The sequence below is a fragment of the Oryzias melastigma genome, linkage group LG14 (assembly GCF_002922805.2).
Source record: "Oryzias melastigma strain HK-1 linkage group LG14, ASM292280v2, whole genome shotgun sequence".
NCBI lineage: Eukaryota > Metazoa > Chordata > Actinopteri > Beloniformes > Adrianichthyidae > Oryzias > Oryzias melastigma.
Genome location: NC_050525.1, coordinates 22,063,279 through 22,089,133, shown reverse-complemented (window position 1 = coordinate 22,089,133; position 25,855 = coordinate 22,063,279). Strand labels below are relative to the sequence as shown.

At 36.0% G+C, this 25,855-nt stretch overlaps 1 protein-coding gene across 2 annotated transcripts in view; it reads left to right on the top strand.

The window, feature by feature from the left end:
• Positions 1-1,452: 1,452 nt before the first annotated feature.
• Positions 1,453-25,855, top strand: part of p4ha2 (procollagen-proline, 2-oxoglutarate 4-dioxygenase (proline 4-hydroxylase), alpha polypeptide 2) — a 25,432-nt gene continuing 1,029 nt past the window's right edge. Inside the window, exons 1-15 of one of the 2 annotated variants that reach the window (XM_024266547.2) lie at positions 1,453-1,881; positions 7,397-7,493; positions 8,428-8,524; positions 9,584-9,735; positions 10,379-10,516; positions 12,426-12,665; positions 14,654-14,850; positions 16,783-16,959; positions 17,214-17,284; positions 17,749-17,848; positions 21,814-21,867; positions 23,109-23,132; positions 23,225-23,290; positions 24,108-24,176; positions 24,389-24,485. In XM_024266547.2, the coding sequence (XP_024122315.1) occupies positions 7,415-7,493; positions 8,428-8,524; positions 9,584-9,735; positions 10,379-10,516; positions 12,426-12,665; positions 14,654-14,850; positions 16,783-16,959; positions 17,214-17,284; positions 17,749-17,848; positions 21,814-21,867; positions 23,109-23,132; positions 23,225-23,290; positions 24,108-24,176; positions 24,389-24,485 (1,561 nt within the window). In that variant the 5' untranslated portion in view covers positions 1,453-1,881; positions 7,397-7,414. The remainder of the gene's footprint in view (positions 1,882-7,396; positions 7,494-8,427; positions 8,525-9,583; positions 9,736-10,378; positions 10,517-12,425; positions 12,666-14,653; positions 14,851-16,782; positions 16,960-17,213; positions 17,285-17,748; positions 17,849-21,813; positions 21,868-23,108; positions 23,133-23,224; positions 23,291-24,107; positions 24,177-24,388; positions 24,486-25,855) is intronic. The other variant, XM_024266548.2, reaches the window with a different exon arrangement.

Sequence of the window (25,855 nt, the reverse complement as noted above, 5' to 3'; positions counted from 1 at the left end):
GTTTAATGAGTATATGGTTAATTGGGATCAAAGTTGTCTGCAGAACATTCAATTAAATTGATTGTTGATTTTCAGGTTATATAAAAAGGTAACTAAACAGCATTCATAAAGTTGAGAGCATAAGTTAAAATGCACAATTGGCATTGTTCTTTGATGCAGGGATTCTCGATATTCTTTCAATGATCTGAGCCACTGTGAAGATATGTTTCAACCAAGCAATTCATTACAAACACAGGAATGTCAAAGTCGAAAGTCAAAAATCAGACACGTTCACAGAAAAAAGGGAAAAATTTAAAATGTAAAAGAAGTATATATAATTATAAAAAAGATTGAAATTAAACATATAAAAACACTGAAAATGAAAAAAAGAAAAACAATTAAATAAATGCACAAGATAAAAAAATAAAATAAACAAAAATAAACCTAAAATACCTGTAAGCCATCTGGTCTAACTTTTAAACTCGAATTGTATACATATATATATAAAATTTGGAGGTTTATCTTCAAATATTTACAACTGATTAAACGTATAAATACAAATAAAATACAAATAAAGGATCATCAACAAGGAATTACTATAAAGTTTCAGCTAATAGTTGCTAACTGTTGCAGAGAAAAAAAATCAGATTGATCATTAATTCTAACAAGTGACAAAATCTACTGATTTATTGCCTTTATTTTAAAAATGTCAAGTTATTATAAGTAAATAAGAAAACGTAAAAAGGAATAAAAACAAGAAAAAGGGGAAAAAAAGATCAAATGCTTTAAGATCAATGTCAGTGTGTCAAAGGAAACTAAACAGTTATTAGTAGCATGTAGGAAATATATTATGCAATCTATGCTGATAACTTATTGTTTTTATACTAATATACTGGTTATAAAAACATTTCTTTTTTACTCTGAATGAAAAATAATCCACTTGTGGATATTTTGAATACATATTAAATAAAAAAAACAAGTAAAATAAAATCAGTGCTAAAAAAATGTTCTTTTATCTACGTATTTCTTTCAAACAAACATTTCCATCAAAAATGATGGTGTGCTAAATCCAAACTACCCCTTTCAACAAAACCAGACTCATCCTTCACCTTGAACATAATGATGTAGACATTTGTATCTACATCCTTTCATCTGTTGGTTCGTCATAACCTGAATGACGAAAATTACAGAAATTACAGAAGAATAAAAAAAACTTCAAGCAATTCTCTCTTTTTTTCCTCTTCCCGCAAAGTCTTCCATCCAAACATAAAACGAGATCTGGAAGCTCATGTTCAAAATGTAAACGTGACAACTTGCATGGATGATATTACCGTAAATATTAAAAAAGATAACACAACTACCGACGAAGACAACACACACATAATCCCGCATGTCAGTGTATTGATGCTGTATTTTGCAGATAATTTAACATACACGATTTAGACGTTATTAAAATAGATAAATTACAAAAATCATCAGTTAATGCTCAATTTAGCTCTAAATTTCCCTTTTAATGCGTCATTCAGGTCGAAGTGCTCTAATATCATTTTGAATATCAAATGAATGACTACAATTACAATTATGAGCCTGTATAAAATATATTTTTGTCTAAATGCAAGGGCCCGACTCATATTTGCTAAACAAAGTAATATAAAACAAGTGCAGGTCAAAGAAAAAGAGGAGGTTGTGAATTACAAGGCGCACGCGAACGCAACACAACTGGTCAGACGAAGAATGTGTAGTGCGCATGTGTCCCAGGCTTTAAGGTAAGCCCTCCAGGCAGGTTTTGTACGTGGCAACGTTTACGGACCCTCTCCACTATTCCTCACACCCGCGTGCCAGGAGGATTCCCGTCTTCATTCGTAAACATAGCCGTCTTCTAGAAAACCCTATGGACTTAAGGTAAGCGGCCATTATGACTGAATAAAATGACAACACGCTCCCTCATGCCTATCTGTCTCAGCTCCATGTTTGAGCCGGTGTGTACTTCGTGAACATGTTGGGATGGTTGTCAAAAAATCAGAGCAACGTGCCGCTGTTTATTTTTGGGACGCTAAAAGGCAAAGCGGGTCGTTGGTGCTAAATAATCGACACATTCTATAATAACATGGATGTCTGTGTTTATTATCGTTAGTTACACTGTCACAGGAGACACCGCCGGGTTACCATGTTTCTCAGCGGCGGACGGGGAAGTTTTTTTTTTTTTTTTTTTGAAAGTTTGCGCGAACTTTCTGACGGAGCGCGTTTAAGGGAGCGGCATAACCCCAAATTAGTAAACACCTTCTCCAACCTCGGCTAACTCAAATGTAAAAATGTTAATGTTGGACCGAGCTGGGCATTAAAATAAACTGAGAGGAACTAAATTAATGCTGGGAATTTCTAGAAGCAACTTTCCTGGTGTGACGTCACTGGGATGGCTGCAGACCAGCTGGAGATGAGGAGCAGCAGAACCAAGCATCTGCTCAGAGCTAAGCAGCAAATTAACAATACATGTACCATCATTATTATAACAATTAAAAAAAGAATATTAACAAGCACATGATCCACAACAATACTGAGTTTAAAAACCTGTTTAAAACTGGGTCATAATGTCTCTAAGCACAAAAGCTTAAATAAAAGAAGGCGTTCCATGTAAGTGATGCCCTGTAATAATTGCACAGTTAAAAGGTAATAACAGTCTGCAGCAGATTTTACTGTGAAAGTTAATACTGTAGATCAGTGTGTGGTGAGCGACTCGCCCTGTCAGATCACAGAAACACAACTTGTGGTTCAGGTTGCAAATCCCTGGTGTTACTGTTACACCTTAAAGACCCACTCTTGGTTTTTTTAACATGTTGTGTGGCATTTTTCTAATGATGGAGGACAAATTAAGCTTAAAGTTGCATTTCTGAGTATTTCTTTATTCAAATCGTTTGGGAATCAGGGGCAGACTAAAAAATGTTTCTGTGACGTAGAAGTTACTACGGCAACCCTGTCTTTGTTTGCCTCATCCGAGCTAGCATCTGGCTCAAAACTGTACAGCTGGATAGCTCTCATATTTCTTGCCATTTTTTGCACCAATAAAGTAGTTTTTTGGCTGTGACGGTCTGCAAGCTATAGTGGGAGAGCGTGTAAACAGATAGTTGTTGGGAAATGGGGGTAGGCCTACTCCACACCAACTTAGAGGTGATTTTAAAGGTGAAACTATCTGAGAAAAGGATACCTTTTTTGGCTAAAGTGGCATATTTATAATTAAAAAAAAAACACTTGAAACACATGCTTCTTTTTTAATTTTACAAATAAAATGATGAATTTAGTCATTTTTTCACTGAACAAACATTTAAATCAGAAATTGATGATATTCAACCTTTAAAAATTCTGGGATTTTTTTTGTTCTACAACTCTACACTTTTATTAGTAAAAAACTGAGCTTATTTTTAAAATATACTGACATTGTGTAATACATGTTTTCATTATATTACACAATAAACCGGAAAACTTAATTCTGTCTAGCAAATTCTGACATTTTTGTACTGTAAAGACCACAAAACAGAAGAAACAGATTTTAGGTTTCAAAGCAAAGACCAAAAGTCTCCATATAGGATAAATATATATATCCTAAAAAAGGAAGAACAAAATAAAGAATAAAATGTATTTAATACAAACAGGCAAACCCCCAATAAACTATTTACAAAGGATTTATTCTAAAGACATTTATGTCTCATAACTTTTTTTAAATGTTTATTTTAAACCAAAAATTTCAAAGCTAACCTTTTTTGAAACCTTCATGTAACTTTTTGAATGAAAACTAAACTATCTGCAAGTCAGAGTCCCTCTTACATCATTTCTAAAACCTGATGTGATTGGCTCATGCACTGCTGCGTTCAGAGACTCTAAAGGGATTTTCTCTGTAAGTCTTCAGGCTTTGAACATGCAGAACATATGTCTGCTTTACCCTCCAAACATCTGGAAAGATTGCATGAAGGCTGAGCAGAGAAAGGACATATTTCAGTCCAGCTTTACCATCAACATTTGTTCTGTGTGTTGGTTGACCTCCTGTTGAAGGAGTATCTGACAAATAGTTATTTACAGTTATGAAGACTATAGGGTTTTTTGGCAAACATTTTTCATTCTTTTGTGACTGAGAGGCCTACATCCCAAGTGCTGAAACTGGCTAATAAAATGTGGTGTTTGCTGCCTGCATGTTTTAGATAAATTAAGACAACTTTAAAATTACCAGGGAGATTAAATTATTACATAAAACTTAGGAATCTGTCACCCAAAGTTGATGGAAGCCAGATGTTGCTTTCACAGGTCTTTGGGTTTAGGACAGATGCTTTAAGGGTTACCGTTAGAGTAAACATTTGTTCCTCAGGAACTCCTGCCCTGCTGCAGATCCAGGCGACTTCACTTGAATGGGTCTTATTTTTGTTTCTTATCTGTTTCATGGATCTGTTCCACTACAGGAGAGCTCAAATCTGATGAAAGCCAGACACATAGACAGTTCCTAAAGTATAAAACATTTTATCTCAAATGCCGTTCAAGTTTTAGGAATTAGGTAATAAAAGGGAATCAGCACTCACATTGTAATACTCTAAAGGCCATGTGCAAACTAAAGATTGAGAGTTTACAGTGCAGTTGTGTATAAAATGTTCAGAAATCCCAAGCACGGTCAGGATCCGGGAAGATTTCGGCTGGGAATAGAAGAAGATTTTTGTCCAGGAATGTATCTAGATGTCACAGCCTGCATCAACAGGCACAGCTCTGTTTGAACTGAGCTGCCATACTGACATATAGGAAGCACTTTAGTATATTTCTAGAACTGTAGGAGTAATTGTCTGTGCCGCATCATAGTAACAAAACTCTAGAAAATAGAACTAATATAGATTAGAGCAATGGAGTTTCTTATTTTCTTTAATAAGTAAAAATAAATGTCTTTTCATACTGAGAACTAAACCAGTCATTTGGTTTGATACATTTTTTATTTTATTTATTCATTTTGTTTGTTTCAGCCAATTTAATTGAAGAAAATCTGTAAAATCTAATCAAATATGTCATCTATATTTAGTCTCTGCAGATATAACACCGTCTTCACTAAAATCCACAAATTCTTTAGCAATCATTCTTTTTAGTCAAATTAAGTAGAAAAAAATAACGTTCTACTTCAGTGTGCCAAAAAAGTTTAAGTCTTGTATTAAATCGTTGGATATAAAAGGAAAGTACAAACCTTTTTACTCCCACCCAGTGTGGTGCATTCCAGTGTAATAACTATAATTGCACAGTTGTTAAAACCTTAAACAAGGCCAAAGTGACGACAGATTTAGATTTTGACCCACTTAAACTATTGCTCAGCTTTATAAATGTATTTCACAGACTTTTAACAGTACTACACAATGTTTTTTTTTAGATTATTTGATGAAACGCAACTTCAAAAGTGATGCATTTGAGATAAATTAAGTATATTCTGATTTTTTTTAAATATATTTTTAGCTATTTATACATAACATTTTTCTATAATATGCTATAGGGCTGCACAGTATTAGAAAAATGTTTTTAACATGAAAGAAGTCCATCTGATTATTCAAATACAAAAAGGGCTCTAGTTAATTTATTAAACTCGTCAAGCTGCCATAACATTGTTTTTTCATGTGTAAACATTTAGGATGATCATTTATTGCAATACAAGCCGTCTTTTCGGTACATGTATTGCACAGGCTGATATTGTGATTATGATACATTTGCGATACATTGTGCAGGCCTAATATCCTTTATATGTTTACCATTCAAATACGATTAAAGTTACATATTTTCTCTTTTTTAGGCATATCTTTCAATTTGGACCCCAAATTCTTTGATTTCTCAGAACTTAGTGATCAAAACTAGGGATGCAACAATGCACTCTCCCCAAGATTTGATTCAGACCTCGGTTTTGGTTTTGTTTTTGGTTCGATTTTAGGACTGGCCATGCAGGAAACCAAAGTTCGTTTCCCAGCCCATTCCCACCTTGATGTAATGAGCAATTAATGAGACAATTAACATAACACTTATGTGCAGTTAGCATAATCCAGTGAGGGTCCTTGGGCAAGGCCTTCAAGGCTACTGCCTGCCTTATAACCCGTGAGTGATACCAAAACACGTCATACTGGCTCAGACGAGGTCTGCATCAGAGCACCTTGATGGAAATTGAGCTACTGGAACAAGAAGAAAACTGACTAGATGTGAGAACAAGGTTCTGCTGGAATGCTATTACTAAAGGTGCCTGTGGTAATTGGACCAATTGAGGCAATAACCCCTGAACTGGAGGAGTGGCTACAGCAGATCCTTCGAAAGACCTCAAGACATCTCAGTCCAGAAAATCCCAGGAACAGCTAAGATACTGTTCAGGACCCTTTAGCTCCTCTGGTAGAGGACCTGAACTTGGAGGAGAAACCACCCGCGGAGGGTGAGAGGGGCATTATTTATAAACAAATATATATCCTTTTTTTTTTTTTTACTAGCCAAGAAGCAAATATCAAGTCAAGGCCCGGGGGCCTGGAGGTAATTATTTCCGGCCCTCCAGATCCTTTTATATTAATATTATTAACGGTCTTATCTTGTAGCATCCCAATTGGACAGAATGTATATTTTATCGAGAGCAAAATATTGAAAGTTACTTAAGATTTAGGTTGATTTTTTCTGGAATAATATTCCTGTCAGTTTTTATTAATATTTACATTAAAAAATGACATTTTAAAATTTTTAATAATTTTGTTTTTTATCTATTTAATACGTGTTTGTCCTGTTCTGCCCCCGATCTACTGTGTGTTTTAGGTTTTGGACCCCCGTGTGATTTGAGTTTGACACTCCTGCCTTATATGAAGCCCGGTTACACAACTGCAGCTCTTGTTTTTAGGCTCTTTCTAAAAATACCTCAGAAAACTAGGGAACAATAGTTTTTTACAGAACGGCTTGAACATGTTTTTGTTTACTTTATCTTTGATTGTTTATCTTTAACACTCATATATTAACCCTAAAATGGATGGATGTTATACTTGGATCGAGGTCACATTTGAGCTGATGAAAAGACTCACGAGTGAAAACCATCAGCTTCTGACTTCACTGCAATTCAACTACAAGGGAAAGTTAGAAATGAGCTTCACCTCAAGATTCAAATATAATGAATTGTTCTCTGCTGTGTCCTTCATTCCTGAACTGAACAGAACACAACGACCACAAATGACTCATTTACAGGAAACGTGCTGGACGTGGTCATGCAGTAATAGACTGTCAGCAAGTTTGGTGTGGAAACACAGGCTCACTGCACAACAGTCAAACAGCAGCTTTGCTTCTATACTTTAGTCAGCAATTGAAAAAAAGTCATTTGCAATCATAGTGCAAACCTATTTAAATCTGAAGTTTTTTTTCTTTGTAAAATAAAGTGTCATTTTTTTCACTGCAGGCTGCAGAAGAAGACTTGATGATGAAGTTCCTGGTTTTTATTTCATTGTTCCTGGTTGGCTGCCAGAGGACACGTGCAGAGGTTTTCACCTCCATAGGTAAGCTGAAGAACATTTAGTTTACTTTAGTGTTCAAAAATGCTTTAATTTAGAAAGTTTTTACCTCATACCTAAGGACTAGAACTATTAAAACAGAATAGAATAGAATAGAATAGATAACTTTATCAACTTTATTTGATGCATTGCTAATGTCGATAGTTTTACCTTTGGCCCTTTTTGTAATTTTCTATATTTTCAGAGGCAGTTCAGCTTCATTTAGGATGTTGTGCATAAACAAAACTTTATACCTCTAACTGGCTCACTTAATTTTAATTTTGTCTTAAAGCTGACATCGTTTTATAAATCTTTGATAGACTGATTCTAGAGACTTTTATTTTTGAACAATGAAATCAATTAAAATGTCTTTAGAATTTTAACAGTTAATTAGAAATTGATTTATATTCTTAATTTTTGGTTTATATTTGTGTGTCTGTTGATCTCACCTCTAAAAAGACAAAACTGTTTTAGTAGTTACAATAGTAGATGTTCCATTTAAGAAGATGCAGACTGATTTATATATTTGTTTGGATGAGCATCACAGCAATGACTCGTTTCTTCCTGTTTTTAGGTAAATTACTCTAATTTTCCTCCTTTGCCTTGTCATTTACTTGTAATTGCAAATATTCTTCCATTCACAGATTGAACCAGTCGGGGCTGAGCACCACCCTGAACTGTTTACAAAGCACACTTGACTCCAACCAACACTCATACCTCTCTTCAGCCTGCTCTGTAATTGTGTGCTGTCTGACTTCACAGACTTCAAATTTATTTCCCCCACAGAAAACAGAGAAAAGCGTGGCAATCTTGATCGAGTCTAAATCAAGTCTAACGCAGACATAAAATGAGAGGGGGTGGGGGTTGTCTGGAGAAATGAAAGCTGCTGGAGTCTCCATTGTGGTCCCATGAATTGATCTGCAGGTGTATGTGTTTACAGGCCAAATGACAGACCTGCTCTACACCGAGAAGGAGCTGGTTCAGTCTCTCAGGGACTACATCAAAGCAGAGGAGTCCAAGCTCGCTGCAGTCAAGAGGTACAGTCTGAACCTGCAGCTGCTAGAGACATCTCTGGGAGCAAACTTGACGTCTCTCTTGAAGAACTTGTTTTTTCTGTTGTTATTTCAAGTATTAATTTGTATATATGTCACAATTAGGTTATTTTTGGCTCTGATCCGATTCAGGGCCAGATTTTGAGAATCTGCAGATACAGAATCTGTATTTTGTAACACATAAAAAAAGAAAAAGTACATTTAATCTTTTTTAAATCATTTAATACTTAAACAGTACATATCTGTGAAATAACACTTGAACAATCAAGAAAAACATATTTAACCAAGAAAAATAGTTACCTGTTAACTAGTAAAAATAGGTGATAATTAGTCGTGTGAGAAAGTTTTGTGACTGTCGCTTTAATATCTTCAGAACATTTTTGATCAGATGTGATTCATATCTGCATAAAAAATGTCAATGCATCTCTTAATTAGAAAAACTTAATAAAAAATTAAATGACTTTCTTCCAAAATCGTTGTTGTAGCATGAATATGATGATGAGGTGTCATGACTAACTCATTCCAGTGCAGCCATTTATTCATTCTGGTTGTTTTGAGACATTATTGATTATTTATTTTTTTTTTTATCACCTTTTCCTGCAGCTTGCACTTTAATGATGATCCCTTGGCTGCCGTTTCACAGCTTTCTCTTTAATTCTCATTAAAATAATAGATTTTTTTCTATTGAAAATATTTTGTAGATCGATAGCAACACTTGCTGTCAGCTTAAGAGGTTTATTAAAAGAGTTACTGAACACAGAAGTTCAAATCTGTGAATATCTTGCTAACTTTTCCACACTATTTTTGTGTGCCTCCTGCTCAAGCTAGTACCATATTCTGCTGCGCTTTACAGGAATAAAATGCCATGAACCATTCATCCTTTATACATTTCTAGTAGAGTAGTCATCTGTAATAATATATGAAATATAAAGCACTGTTTCTAATAATGAAAATAAAATAGACATCTGATCCCTGATTGGGAAGCAACACCTAATTTTGATCAAGTGATCATTCCCACTAATTTGTTTATTTTATTTTATTTAGTTGGGCCAACAAACTGGATGCTCTGACCAGAGTCTCCACCTCCGACCCAGAAGGTTACCTGGCACACCCAGTAAATGCCTACAAGCTGATGAAGAGGCTGAACACGGAGTGGTCTGAGCTGGAGAGCCTGGTGCTCCAGAACCCTTCTGATGGTAACCCAGAAGCTTTGCTTTAAGATTTTAGGATTTTCTATGTGGCTGTCCTTCTGACTCTACAGAAAATTTCCGCTTTTGGAGGGCTGGATTCAAAATGATTTTGGATCTGTTCATTGACTGAGCCCTCACATGGGTTTCTAAAGTCCTGGAAAACATCTGTCTCAGTATCCCATAAAGAAAAGTATTTATTGTTTTTTTTTTTTTTTTCCATGGAGCTTGTTGGACAGCGATGGCTGAGCAGCCAATATTAAATCCAGTTGAACTGTGTGCAGAGGCATTACAAGTTTGGCTGCATGTTGGTGAGATTTTCTTCCGTGCAGATAAACAGAACTAGAAGGGAGTCAGCCATGTTTCATCTGCAGCTGTTCCACATCTATGCAGTTTTGGCCATGTTCTCACTTTGTGGGTGTGTGATAAAAAGACACAGGCCCGAATCTGTGCAAGGCAGACAAACAGAGCATGACTATGTCCAGACAAAAAAAAAAAACTGTCTACGTGGCAATGAGATACAGTGGTGTCCTGCTTTTGAGGCTTTAGAAGTTGGTTATATATTATAAATTCATGTTAAAAAAAATAACTTCTCGGAGCTACAACTCTTTGACCTCACCATTCCTGTTCCAAACATTGTTTCTGTCTGCAGGGTTTATCTCCAACATGTCCGTGCACAGGCAGTATTTCCCTGATGAGGAGGATCAGACGGGAGCAGCCAAGGCGCTGATGCGCCTTCAGGACACGTATCAACTGGATTCAGAGGCCTTCTCCAAAGGAATGCTGCCAGGTGACCAAAGAGAGTGTGGGAGCACAAAGATTAAGCCACGCAGACATATTAAAGAAGAGAAAAAATGAAAAAAAAACTTTATTACTTTAAGTTCAGGTAAAGGTAGTAACGACTGAGCTTGAAGTAAATAAAATAAAAATAAATTGTACATTTAAACCAAATGTACTTGACTCCATAAATGTGTTGGTAAATTAAACAAGCTCATTTCATTTAAAATAATTTCATTTGTAGGTTAATGCAGACTCTTGTGCTTCCAAAAGCACTGACTGGACCATAACACTGTTTTTTGGTTTATTTTTTACAAATGCGTTTTTTGCATGTGTGAAGCTACAGAACCATTACAATGCCATAAAAATGATGCAAAACTGTAAAGAAATCATGATTTGGTATTTCGTTAATTTAAAATCACATGTTAGTGAAGAGTCCCAATCCATGTTAGCAGTAACTTAAATTAGAATCTCACAGGAATTGGTAGCATAAGATCCAGTGTTCAGAAAAGCATGATTAATGGCAGAAACTTAAACATTCACTAATTAAACTTGACCATTATAGGAGACATGGGGAACTAAAAATGTGACAATGAGGAACTGAAAACCAGACGCTTAAATAGACTGAAAGCAATTAACTGAAATGATGACAGCTGTGGATCATGATGAACCTGAACATGAATAAAAACAACTTAAAACCCAAATTCAACCACAGAATCTTTTATTTTATTAGAATATTTATTAATATACATTTTATTTTCACATTACATTTGAAGTTTCTAAGGTTTTATTGATATACAAACAATAATTTTATTTAAAGTCTCGCTCCGATCATCTTTTGATCGATTGTAAAAGCGTTCCCAGTGGTCTTATAACTAGTATTTTGATGTTTTTAGGGAACATTTTTAAAATCTGTGTTGTTTTCTTTGACATAGTTTCTGCAGAGCGGCAGTAGTTCATCAGAAATTCCCCTCTGAGTTGTGAGTGGGACGATTAGCCCCTTCACCCCTTCCCGTCGCCCCCCACATACCCAACTTAACATTACCAATGCAGCAAAAAAAAAAAGAAAACTAAATAAATCATAGTGAGCAGTAGTGGAGCTATCCAGTTCAAGTGAGGAATCTAGTTGCCTACAGTAGATGGACGAGCTCCCGGCTCATGGTCCGTTCAGTGTATTTTCTATATCACAACCTTTTTCAAATTAAATTTTTCCATCTGCTGCTATTTGAATAAAAAAAAAAAGACTCAGAAATACACAAATTTAAGCTTAATTTTCTTAATGTCTTTCATCACCAAAAAAATGGCCCAAGAACATATCAAAACAGGGGTCTCAAATGGGTGGCCCACGGGCCATTTGCCCGAGTCAATATTTTGTGGCCCCAGCCTTAATATGAAAGTTCAATGTCTACTAAGCAATATCTTCTGTGTCTATGCTTCTTTGATGATAGCTTTGATGTATTTTCTTTGTGATATTTCAGCTTTATGCTTGAAACTTTGCATTTGTCGTTGGATCTGGTCGTCAGAAGTTCATAGCAACAGTTGCTAGCTCCTGTCTTTTCACAGGACACTCAGAAGATATTGCTTAGTAGTACAAAGAGATGAACACATGTTCAATAAACTTGTTCAGTAGACATAGACAATGGACGCAAAAACATATTTTTGGCACAAATGGAGCCCCATACAACCCAGACTCTGCCTTCAGTGGCCCCAAGGTAAACTGAGTGTGAGAACCCTGTGTTAAAAACACAAAAAAAAAGCAAAATTTTCATCAGAGTGGGTCTTTAAATTAGAATATTTCATTATTAGATTTAAGAAATTGCATTGTATTTCCCCATCATATTCTTAGTTTAGGAGGTTTTATTGAAATACAAATTTTCTTAAATGCCTGGCAGTGATTTTTATATACTGACACCTGTCTGTAGGTGTTCACTCCAACGCCGTGCTGACAGTGGACGACTGCTTCGACATGGGAAAGACGGCCTACAACGATGCAGACTACTACCATGCAGTCCTGTGGTTTCAGCAGGCCCTGAAGCAGCTGGACGACGGAGAGGAAGCTGTGGTGTCCAAAGCAGACATTCTGGACTACCTCAGCTACTCCGTTTACCAAATGGGGGATTTGCCTCGGGCCATCGAGCTGACGCGGAGACTCGTGGCCATCGGTAAGCTGCAGATCAAAAATAATGACTGACTTCCTGGAGACCGAAACAAAAAAGGCATTTTGGAATGATATTTGAGGTGAACTCAGATGAACTTTTCTTTGACATACAGGGGCATTACTCAGCCAGCGAGGCCAACCTCAAGCCTCTGCTGTGACCTAATTAATGGGTTCTTCATGCTTCACTAGGCGCTGCAGTCCACCCTGCTCTCTGACTGTGCTAGTTCCCTGTGATAACCAGAGGAGCTGGGTGTTGTCCACTCCAAGTAAAGACTTGTGGCTTTAAAGTGTTATTTCTGCACAAAGGCCTCTGTGAACGGCTGCAGGCTGCCGTTTTTAGACTTGTGGCGCTCCTGTTGACGTGCCATGTAAAGTGAATCAGAGCAGAACTAATGCAAAGCCGCTTTGCTTTACCACTTATAACAAAAGTAGCAAAGAAAAGACAGAAAAAAAACTCACATTTTCTACACAAGTAGAAGCGGTCAGGCAAGTGTTTTTGCTGAGTTTTACTTGTTATTGGCATCAAATGTGTGATTTATAGATGCACAATTTATATATTGCCTAAGAAAAACTTGCAGAAAGTTTTTTCAAATTTTGATACTAAATAATTACATATATGACATTGTTAATGGGAAATGTTTTAGTTAATTACCGGTGTCTATTTATTAATTACTTATCTAATAAATAAGACAAAACAATAATTTTTTAGTTAGATCATTGTTTATAAATTAAAGGGAAGCTTTCAGTTGTTCCTGAGAGACTCTACAAGTATAAGTACTTTTTTAGTATATCAGTTCTGTGATATAAAAAGGGTTTTAAATTCCGATAGATAATCTTATTGTTTTCCAACAGTATTGATGCTAGCAGTTTTATCTGATCCTATCTTTTTTTAGAATGAACTCTTGTTTTTCTTAATTAGTTTGATGAAACATTTTTTAAAATCCTTTGTCCTGCTCATCAAATATTATTTAGCTTTTGAATTTCAATTTATTTCATTGAAGAACTCTAGGCTGTTGAGTTTTTAAAACCTAAAAAAAAGCTTTTTTTATGCAAGACTATCATGACTATCAAATGGTCTTAGCTGGTTAAAGACACTCCGATCATCTTTTCAGTGTTTTTTTTTTAAACATTCCTATTGATCTTTTAATAATGATGATGCAGTTTTAGCCAAAATCAAAGAAACCTGTGCTGTTTTCTAGGACATAGTTTCTGCAGTGCGGCAGGTCATTAGAAATTCCCCTCTGAGTTGTGGCCGTGACCATTAGTGTGCAGCAACCCTGCCCAATGACCCAATAAGAGTATTTAAATAACGATTTCAACAAAGAAATACACAGAGATGGAATTTACAGCTTAATTTTATTGATATATGTCAGGAGTGGGTAAACTTTTTGACTCATGGGCCACAAAGAGTTAATCTCACCTCATAAGAAAAAAAAAATAACATGGAATCTAGACAAAACATTCTTTAATTTTGATAGAAAATTAATTGATATATTTTAAAACAGAACATTTTGGAGTTTTTAATTCAAAACTGTGGCTTTTGTTCTCATTTTAGTGCTAATTGTACTGATGAGTTCATGTCCTTTCCCACCCCCCTGTACTCTGTCATCAGAAAAATGTATCCCAGAGATTACATTTCTTAAATTTATGAAGTTTGTATCTGTAGATCATCATTAGATTCATTCATCATGGTTATTTCACTGCAGCAATGGCCTTTTTAGGAGACAATGCTGTCTTTAACACTGTCCACAAGAGGGCAGACTTTATCTTTTGTCCTATAAAATCTAATGACATGGGGAAGAAATTAGAGCATTGTCAAACACAGAATAAATATGATAGAAAAACAAAAGTTAAAATATAAAACAATAAAATATGAAAGCTTATTGAACATTTACAGAAACCTATTGTAATCAAATAGGGTATAAAAGTGAGGAGCATGTGAGAAGTGTTAGAAGAAATGACTCCTCACCACCTTTCTTTCTGCACCGACAGACCCTAACCACCAGAGGGCAGGAGGAAACCTCCGGTACTTTGAGCAGCTGCTGATGAAGCAGCTCAGAGAGTCCAACCAGGACTACCAGCCTCCCTCTGAGGAGCCCATTCAGCTGGGGACCTACAACCGACCGAAAGACCATCTGCCTGAGAGGGAGGCCTATGAGGCGCTGTGCAGAGGAGAGGGGTTACAGCTGGTGAGAGTCCAATAATCCGTAGCGATGGGTTTGGTTTCTAAAAAAAAAAAAAAAAAAAAAAAAAAATGAAGCCACTTGATGTCGTTTTTGACTTTTTGTGAATTTTAAATTTATTGTTAGTTCAACATCAGGGTGCAAACATGGTGAAGGACATTTATCTGTTGGATGGGTTGTTGTGAAAATCATTAGAATTTTCAAGCTACAGCCTGGAAATATATGACTTGACATTAAAACCGAACTCCATGTTGAACAACATTTGATTTTTACTTTAAGTTGAAGAAGTTTTTCAACATTTATCTTGGAAAAATGTATTTTTACTTCTGCTTCCACACTCAAGTGACCTAATATTTTTGTAATTTTTACATAGACATTTTCATTTTACTTCTCAGTTAAGGTGCAATAAGATTTGCTGCGTTTCCATTCACTTCACAAAAAGTTTTTGCTCTTAATTAATGTTTTTAATTGGTATCAAAATTGACATATTTCACAAAATTGCACAAATGTTTTTTTTTTTTAATTAAATGAGTCATGTGACAGCCGTGCAGTGCCTTGCAGGTGCCACAAGAGTTCCCACAGCATCACAGAGCTCATCAAAAGTTGACACGGAATTGTTGGATCCACAACTCATCTGTAAAATCACCAACCACAATTTCCCAAAATTGCTTCATCCATAGACGCTCCAATGTACCGTAGCTTGCCACTTCGTGTTCTGAATAAGCCGCCAGCATCTCCTTTGATTGATGGCAGGAATTTAAATGTATCTGCTGTAAATCAAAGTATTGTGCACATCTGTTTTGAATGACTTATAGCGCGAGTTGTTTTTTTTTTTTTTTTCAGTGCTTCATTCACTTATAATATACTGCATAGTCACCTGGTTTGGCCCCCTAATCGTAAAATACAAAGCCTAAATAAAGCATGTCATGAAAAACGCCATGAAAATCATTGGTAAGAAATAGTATTCTTCTCGACAAGAGAGTCAGGGGACAGGCAAGAAGAATCATGAAATTATCCTCCCATCCACTACACAGCGAATATGAACTCTTACCAGCAGGGCGGCGCTATCGAGCAATAATACACTAAAGCAACAGATACAAACCGTCATTGATCCGTTGCATTACTAAACAAGTCTGGTTAAGCACTGGAGTCCATTTTAACTAAATTATGAACTGAAGTACTTTATTTATTTTAAACTACCATTTGTTTTATCTTAAAGGCCGTCTTTACATTGTGTTTTTGACTTCTCACTTTTACAGATTTCAGATAATGTGCATGACATTTATGGGTTTTTAATTCTCTTTTTATTTTAACCTTGTCTGACATCAAGTTACTGTACAAACAACTTCTTTTTAGAAGTGCATAACATCATATTCAATGCCTTCATGTCTTATGAGTTTTGTTGCTGTTATACAAGTACTGTACAGAGTTGTGTGCATGCACGAATGTAGTTAAGCAGCCACTGGCACTGTGAGTCCACGACAAATTTCCTTCAGGACAATAAAGTATATTTGATTTGATTTTTTTGCATAATAATGACTTGATGTAAGCAGTGTTATTGTGAAATTGTGTTTTTGACAATTTTAGAATTTCGATAAAAGTTTTGTAAATATGTGTAATGGAAACGTAGACATTGATCCCACGACAGGAAAACAGTTTTTTAGCCATGGTTCAAAAAACAAATGGCACTTAAATACAATAAATAACACAATAAAGTGTCCAGAGTCTAATAATGGATAATGGTAATAATAAAGATCACATTTTACATAATTAGAGATGTTTAGAGTTAACATTTTGACATAAACATGAACATGAGGTAGTAGAGGCAATGATGATTCACATGAGAGCATGAAGTTTTTTGGCAAAGAATTAATGGAAAACTAAAAATGAAAAGATTAGTAATAGTTTCCTTAAGTTTTTATTTTCATGTAATTCCAGACTGAAGCAAGGAGGAGCCGTCTGTTCTGTCGCTACCACGACGGTAAAAAGAGCCCCCGTCTCCTGCTGAAGCCCATAAAGGAAGAGGACGAGTGGGACAGCCCTCACATTGTGCGCTACTTGAACATCCTGTCAGACCAGGAGATTGAGAAAATTAAAGAGCTTGCAAAGCCCAGGGTAAGATGCTCTATTTTCTTTCCTTTGTAGCAGATCCCTGTGTCGGAATGTTCTTTACATAAATGTTGGAAGAAGATCAGATTAAGAATTCCAGGAAATGTATTTGCATATTCGCCAAACTATCTTTCTAACCAGCAATTTAGTTCTCTAAAAGAACATTAGATCATACATGGATCGTGTAAAATCAGCGAGTTGCTGGGTAATCTCAAACCAAACATACTTAAATGTTTGCTTTATTCTTTTTATTGTTGAAGCTTGCCAGAGCTACAGTTCGTGACCCTAAAACTGGCGTCCTGACTACAGCACCCTACAGAGTATCTAAAAGGTGAGCTATTAAGAAAAACAAAACTTTATTTTTTGTTTAGAAACAATTACGAATTATATTTTATGGTTCTTTTAGACTTTTAGAGTTAGACTTTTCTTATATTTTGGAGCCAGCAGATTTAGGCTGCCAAAACTGAAACAAAAGAACAAACAGGATTTATTTCAACAGTTTTTTGGGATTTCTTTTAGTAATAATTTAACTCCTTGACACCTATTAATGCAAATATGCATCAAACACATTTTGCTCCAATTTACCTTCATTTAGCATGTACTTGAAAGCAAAAACAGGGGTGAAAAGGGGAAATTTCAGGCATCAAGGGGTTAAATTCCTGGTCTCTCTCTCTCTCTTTCTCTGATTAAATAAAATAGAATTATTATAGCTTTCTTGTTGATGAGTACCTAACAGGCAGCTCAAACGCTCAAATTCTTGCATAAAGTGTCTTTATTTTTGATTTTCTTATTCAGTGCGTGGTTGGAAGGAGAGGATGATCCTGTCGTTGACAAAGTGAATCAGAGAATAGAAGACATCACCGGCCTCACAGTGGAAACTGCAGAGTTATTGCAGGTGACGTACGAGCACAGATTATTTATTTGCTACATGTCTATTATCAATCATCAAGTCATCAAACCTGTCAGGATTTGAGCTTAGAAAAAAAAAAAATTAAACAATCTGGTTCCTATCAGCTCTCATATTACACAAAATATAACAAATTCAAACCAAAACTTCACATTGCAGCCTAAAATGCAGCCTTTGGTAAAATCTTCAATTTGCCAGAAATGTGGGTTCAGCTCTCACAGATTCTCTTCATCAAGCACGCTTGATTTACTGAAGCTTGGCACAAGTTTAGGCAATTTTCTAGCCTGACGTGTTCCAAAACAATTTTTTGCATAATTGAAATGGTAATAAATATCAGCAATGAAAAAAAAAGCAAATGTGCTACCAACAAATCTGTAAAGAATTATATTTTGATTCAACAAAAATCCTTCAGGGATGGAAAACATTTAAATGGTTGCCAAATAAAATACATGAATCAGCTACTGCTGACAGTGAATTTCTAGTTCAACAGGTCTCTAGGGTTTATTTAGATTTATACTCATTAAAAGTGGGTGTAAATATGTAGTGTGCTCACAGCAAGGGCACCGTGTACTTGTACGATCACTGAGGTTATGTCTGTGTAAGTGCGTCATTGGAAAACAAAGCAGCAAATATCCAGCTGAGTTCATGGAATTATGGGAGATGTAGGATTTTTTTTAGAATGACAAATTTAAAGTGCCCAGTGTTTCATCCAATTCTACAAACTAGAAGAAATCCCCTAATTTCTATATATTTCTAATAAACTAACATGAGTGAATTTTTTCAGCTAAAGATCACAAATTTTATTTTGGAGGGAAATCCAAAACTTTCTAAACATTCCCAAAAGACAAAAAGGGCAGTATTCATGTTTTTAAAATAATAATTCTTCATGCATTTGTTTGTTGTTGTAATTGTATAAAAGTACCTATTTATATATATGTTGATTTATCTACCATATTTTCCGCACTATAGGCAGGGTTTTTCCTGCATAGGCAATATGGTGGTGGCTGCCTGAGCGTGACTGGGAAAGAGTCACTATATATATATATATATATATATAAAGGGCTGTGAATGTTGACGTGTTAAGGCGAGCAAATAATAAAACATAATTATTTAATTAATTATTATTAATTGCGCACTCAGACGTCCTGCAGTTCAGCTGTGAGATCAGCATAATACAATAAACTTTGACTTTTTTTACATCCTGTGATAGAGATTTTATTAAATCAAAGAGATAAAATGACATTTATTCACATTGTTTGGACAAAACTGATCTTTTATTTTAATAACTAAGGCAGAGAACTAACGTCATTCTGGTGGTTCTAATGCAGCAGCAGTGCACCCTCTATAAAGGGCTGGGGGGGTCAAAGTGACACAGCGTTTAGAATTCCATTAACGAGGAAACAGACCATTTTATTTTGGGATGGGAACCTACATGAACTCTCCACAATAATGAGCATCGTGTTTTCTAAAAGTTATGGAAACTCAGCGGTTCTCCACCAAAGTCCCACCCAAGGCAAACCTGTGAGCCAACCTGGAATCCAGCTGGGTCAAACCTCACAAAGAAGTAGTTTTATTATTTTTCAGAAGCATAATAAAGAAAGTTTATGAGAAAAAAAGGAAAAATAGAATTCTAGGAAAACAGTAAAATAGACGGGAGAGAAATTCTTATTTTGGGGGCTGCCTGGAGTGACTTTAGCATGGATTTTTTTTTTTTTGTATTTTCATTCAAAAACATGTCGATTAGTTTGTTGATAAATTTTATTCTTGTTGTTTTTATAAAATTAGACCAAAAAAACTTTCATTTTGTGTTTCAAAAACAGTTTATTAAAAATTTGGGGGGTTTTCACGGCAAAATAAATCCCATTTTTCCAGAAAAGATTTTTTGTTTTTGCATTATGTTATGTCTAGTGTGTGGGAAAATGGCAAAATAAAGGTAGTGTTGGATAAGTGCAGTTGTGCTGATCAAAATGATTCCAAGAAAGCAAGCGTGTAGTGTTTCAAATTGAAAATAGAGAGCTAAATTCAAATATAGAGTTTTGAGAAATAAATAACACCATACAGTTTGAACAAAGTCCACACTCCCCACATGCATGGCTGAGTGCCGTGCAGATATACAGCCAAACTTTTGCACATGTTTTTCCAATATGTTTGCTGCCAGCGCATGACTGCAAGAGTCACTTGGATTCAGTCCTACTAAATATTGTTTGATCACACCCGGGAGGTTCACCTCAGGCCTTAAAAGAAAGGTTCCGGGTGCCACCGCAGGAAAAGCCAGATAGAGTGCGTCTTTGTGTGTTTGCGCGATGAATGATTGACGTCGTACACACTTTTACTGGGAGGCAGCGAGTTACACCACCACATGTGATGGGATTGTTGACACCTGGTCTAAAGATCTGTGTAACTGTTGAGTCTTTTCTAAAGCTGCCGGCATTATTGCTGAACAACCGCCTGGCAATGAGACCGACTCCAACAAGAGGGAACCGAGACCGAAAGGGATCTGGCATGCTTGATGATGGAATTATGCAACGATTTAATTCAAATGCCATAGATGTTTTATGGGAGAAGATTGATAAAAAAAAAAAATCATAAGAGTGGTTTGTTAAATAGTGGAATAAAGTTTAACAAAACTCACTGTTTTGCTTCTGTTACCTTTTTTGGGGGGGTACCGAACCAGAAACCCTGTGAAATGATGCTGCCAGTATCATATAAAAACAATATCACAATATGTATTGTGATATGTGTATCGTGGTATCACCTCGCCTGACTCTTGCCAATACACACCCATAAAAAACGAGCTTAGAATTGTGTTTTGATAAAATAAACAATTGGCAACTCATACAACCTATAAGACAAAAAAGAATAGGATAACTATAAATTCAGGATAACAATTATATGACTTCAAGAATGGTCAAATTTAGCAGTTTGAGTAACACTGAAGCCCTTCCGCCTTATAATATGGTGCACCTTGTTTATGCCTTAAGTACAGATATAGAGCCCTAATTAAGACTTCTCCTAATAACACAAAAATACTGTAATTATTCCGTTTGATATTATGAGTCAAATCATGGCTGCTATTTTTATTAGAGTGTTAAATTACAGACTTTATTTATTTAAGTTGACTGTGTCTCACAAAAATGTTTCTTTTGTTCTAGAAGTGAAAAATGTTTTGGGTTTGTCTTTTTTTCTGCAACTGAAAACACTTGAATTCCATTATTTTAAAATATCTGGCATCAACATCACAACTGGTGTCTTGAAGTTGATTCACAGCATCTGGACTTTGTTTTCTTTTGTGAATCATTTCACCGCTCGTCCAAATGGCTTCATCAGTAGTGCTGGGTTCAAGCCCCACATATATCATCCAGGTGAGTCGTCCATATTTCTGCATTTTGATGGCCTCAATAAGGAGAACAAAGAAGAGAAGTTCCTACTGACCTTTACAAGGTCGTTGGGTGTGGTTGTTTTTGTATTCATTGGAACCAATGAAAGAGCATTGTGGTAATTGGCTCAGAGACCTACCAATCTGCTATTAATATCCACATTTATTTCTTCTCTGACCTGTTCAAACCATCTATCTACTCTGTAAGGAGTTTATACATTGTATTCTTATACAATCTTTTAAATGTGAATAAATTGTCAAAACTGGTTCCAAAGCATTCTTCCTCTTGCGTTCTCTTGTGTATTGGATATTTTGTTTCTCCTACAGCTCTGAGAACTCATCACTGACATTATAAATTATGTTGCCTGTTTTTCATTTAGATCATCATCTTTTGCCTCAGTAGATTTGAAGAGTAGGTTTCTCCTCTTTGTTCCCCACAACTACGCCAGCCAACTGCAGAAATGTGGATGACCCAACACTCAGACTGATGGAGCCTCTTGGATCATAAGCAATGTGGTGTCTAGTAAACAAATTAGAACTTTCCAATTTTGTTTTGTGTTTGTTTTGTGGTTATTAGGTTGCAAACTATGGAGTGGGTGGACAGTATGAGCCACATTATGACTTCTCAAGGGTAGGTTTACTTTTTAATATATTTTATCCAATCCACTTTCTGTTCACTTAATTTTAGTTTTTACTATACAATCATATGTTTTTATTCTCATTTTATTCTGAAATAAAAGGTTGGTTTTATTATGTTTCATCAAGTGTCTGTGATCATATTCCTGGAAAGCAAAGCCTTCTGCCAACACTTTTGTGAAGCATTTCCCTTTGTGGTCCACCTGGTGTTTTTGACTCTGATCAAGAGTTACAGCCATCATGCTGCATACATACCGGCCGTGTGTCAAATTCACATCTGCCGCCTCTCTTTTGATACACGTCAAATTTACTGCTCGATGCCGTGACGCCCTGGCCGCGGAACAACCGCCAAAGTTTTTCTGGACTTCATTCGTTGCCAATTATGGACGATGTTGAGGGAGTAGCTTGGGTTTATATGTTTGGAAAAGCTCTACAGAGGCGCCGGCAGGCACGTCACCGTTTCTGGGTTCACCAGATCATTCACAGTCTCCCCTGGTGTGGCGTGCTTCACTCTTGACGGCCGTTTTAAACGTTACTTCCGTCTGTCTGTGGTCCAGTTTGAACACCTGGGAAGCTGAGCTGTCTAGCTCGCTACGCTATCCACCGATAGGCTGGCTAGCATAGCGGGCATAATTTCTCCAGCTCCAGCTTGTGCAGGATATAACAGTACAGTCTCCGGCAACCCTGCGGCCCCAATGGATAAAAAAATGGATGGAAGTTCAGGATGAAAATTCCCACATTGAGCAGCCATTTTGGATTTTTTTTTCTACCCTTTGATCTAGTCGCTGAAAACGTCACATGCCCAAAGCTGAGTGCCGCACCACTGCGTGCCCGATGCCGAAATCGCGCAGCAGAGCCTCAGATTGCATCTGTATGTTATCTTATCATTGAAACCTGACATCCCTACTGCTCAAATCGCGTCTGGTGTGAATGCAGCTTAAAACTTTTTGTAAAGGACAAAATTAAAAACACTGCTCTATCTAAAGAAAAACAGCTCTTTACCTAAAATTTTTTCATGAAACTTAAGACAATTAAGCCTACAATATTTTTAAAGGCACACTGGCTTATGACCAACCAAAGAAATCCATCTAGACCTTATTTTGAATGCCTAAAGTACTTGAAACATAAGAAAAACACAAGTAATTCCACAGTCTTGAGTGCAGTTTGTGCTCCTAGTGGCTGGCTCCTAAAGAGTCCTTCTGATTGATGGGTTAAACATCTAAACATCTGTTGCAGCGTCCTTTTGACAGCAACCTCAAGGTCGATGGAAATAGGCTTGCAACGTTCCTAAACTACGTAAGTAAACTGTGCTACCTTATTGTGTTTTTTTACTCTCAATTTTATCTTTGTAGAAAGATGAGCCTGATGCTTTCAAAAGGTTAGGCACTGGAAATCGCATGGCAACTTTTTTGAACTACGTAAGTATGTACATCCAGTCACCGCTGATGGAGGGCCGGTGGGGGCTGAAATCCACTTTACCTCCATTGTTTATGACAGTAGAAGGTCTCATGTAAACCCAGAGGGCCTCATTTTACACAAATGACTTCATCAAAACTGAAATATATTTGATAATTAATACAGCTTGTAAATAAACACATAAAGGGGCATATTGTATAGCAGTCGGGTGCAATTTATACTCAATTTTGGCTTTTGCTAGTTGATGATAAAAAAATTAATAATAATTAAAACAAAATCTTGCCCTTTAAAAACGAGAAAGTGAAGGTTTTATAATATAATAATACTTAAAATAAGGTGTGTATAAGTGATTTTAACACAAAATGTGTGATTTTATTTAACAGGATGACAAAGAAATGTCAGCAAATCTCATGCCTAACAGACAGTTTTTTAAGATATAAAAACAGCAACAATGTTTCAGAGGGAAAACATCTCTCAACCACTACCAAAAAGTTTGTCAAATAAAAAATAAAAAAAAAAACTGTTAGAATCTTGTTTTTCAAAATATGAATAGCTAAATGAATTTGACAAAAGCAGATTAATAAAAGACAGGATTCCAAAAATATGTCAACATGCTCTGCTCAGATGTGTCATTCTGACAAATTGTGTTAATATTAAACTGCAATTACATGGTGAGATAAGCCAAGACCTTATTTGTTCCATTCAGCCTAACTGAGGACACCTTGTTCTCAACCCTTTCATCTTTCATTTTGTTTTCAAAGTCTGACACTGAATGATAGAATTAAGTAAGTGTTTCTTTTTTTTTTTTTTTTTCTTCAGATGAGTGACGTTGAAGCAGGAGGTGCCACGGTCTTCCCTGACTTTGGAGCAGCAATCTGGCCAAGAAAGGTGGAAATATATATATATATAGAATGCGCCGTTCTTTTCTTGGTGACATATTTGACTGTAAAAAAAAGTCTGCGTGTCGCTGAGTTTGACCACTGGTCAAAATTAACAGAAGATGAGATTTTATGATTTCTTTATTGCCTGTATGAATTTAATTCAGGTCATTATCACTCACTCGATCATTCCAACACTCATTTTGGATGGTTCTTCTGCAGGGAACAGCCGTGTTCTGGTACAATCTCTTCAGGAGTGGGGAGGGAGATTACAGAACAAGACATGCAGCCTGTCCTGTGTTAGTGGGAAGCAAGTGGGGTGAGTACAAACGATGACTAGATTACTAAAATGACTGCAGTATAAACAAATAAAATGTGTTGATCAGGATTTATTTTAAACTTGAAATTGTGTGGATTAAAACCATTACGCTGACAATTATGTACAATATTCCCTCTTTATTCGGGAACTGGAGTCATCCGCGAATAAGCTGAATCCGCCAAAACCGATAACCCCCACCCCCTGCGGCCGAAGAATGTCGTTTACCCATCCATACTCATCAAAACACGTCTGATCGTGCTTTGTTAACATTTGTTAAAGAAGATTGGATATGGCTCAACATAATGGGTTTTTATCTTTTCCTTTTTTTTTTTGATTCAAAACAAAAGACGATGAATTGAGGACTGTCACTCCGTCTCTTATCGGGCTGTCGGTCGTTACTAGGGTGGGGATCCGATTTGATTCACGAATCAAGCTCAACGGCTCATGAATCAAACCACGATTTGTACTTTTTAAAATAATGTTTGTTACTATGCTGTTGTTACGTGTTACTATGTATGAAAATAGATTTTTTTTTGTAGTAAATCACCACAATTTATATTTTTATTTAGAACAGGAAATCAGAATCAGCAAAACTGATAAAAACACAAAGATTTAGATAGAAAGAAATGGTGTTCGTCATTTAAAAAAAAAAATTGTGTGTGTCAACCTTCTGGTTGAGTTCAGCAGTAACATAACATAAAAAGCATAAACATCCCTGTTGTTTTGATCATTTAACTACAAAACATGAAAATGTCCTCCAGTTTTCTATCCTCAAAGTTCTTCAACATTTATGTTCAAAGCATTACATATTGGTGCAGAGCCCGTATGAAAAAAGTTGCTTTTATCCGTGGCAGAATCAGCTGATTCATGTTGATTACATCAGCACTTGATCTAGTTCTAAAGCAAAGTCACTTGGGTTTTATTTGAAAGAATAAGGTCTGTTGAGAAAATAAACAGATTTCACTGGTCACTTAGAGGCTTTTCAGTTCTGCTGTTTAGGACAGCAGTAAACTTTTAATCAAATCAAACTTTATGTATAAAACACTTTTCACATAGTGCTTTGAAAATATAACATCTGCCCCAGTTAAAAAAACAAAAGACATTATAAAAGTAAAGTATTGCTTTGTCATGTAGAGCATTTACTGCAAAACTGAAGGCAGAGAGACCAGATTTATGCTATAAATCCATTTGAAAGGCACGTTTGATCTTAAACTTTTAAATTAAAATATAAAGATCAACCAAGTGACTCTTAGCGGAAAAAAATATATGCTTTAAGAGGATCTTCCTGAACTCCTGAGATACACAAAACTTTTATGCTACAGTCACAAATAGAACTGCCACTATGCAATGGGGAGGTATTATAGGATATG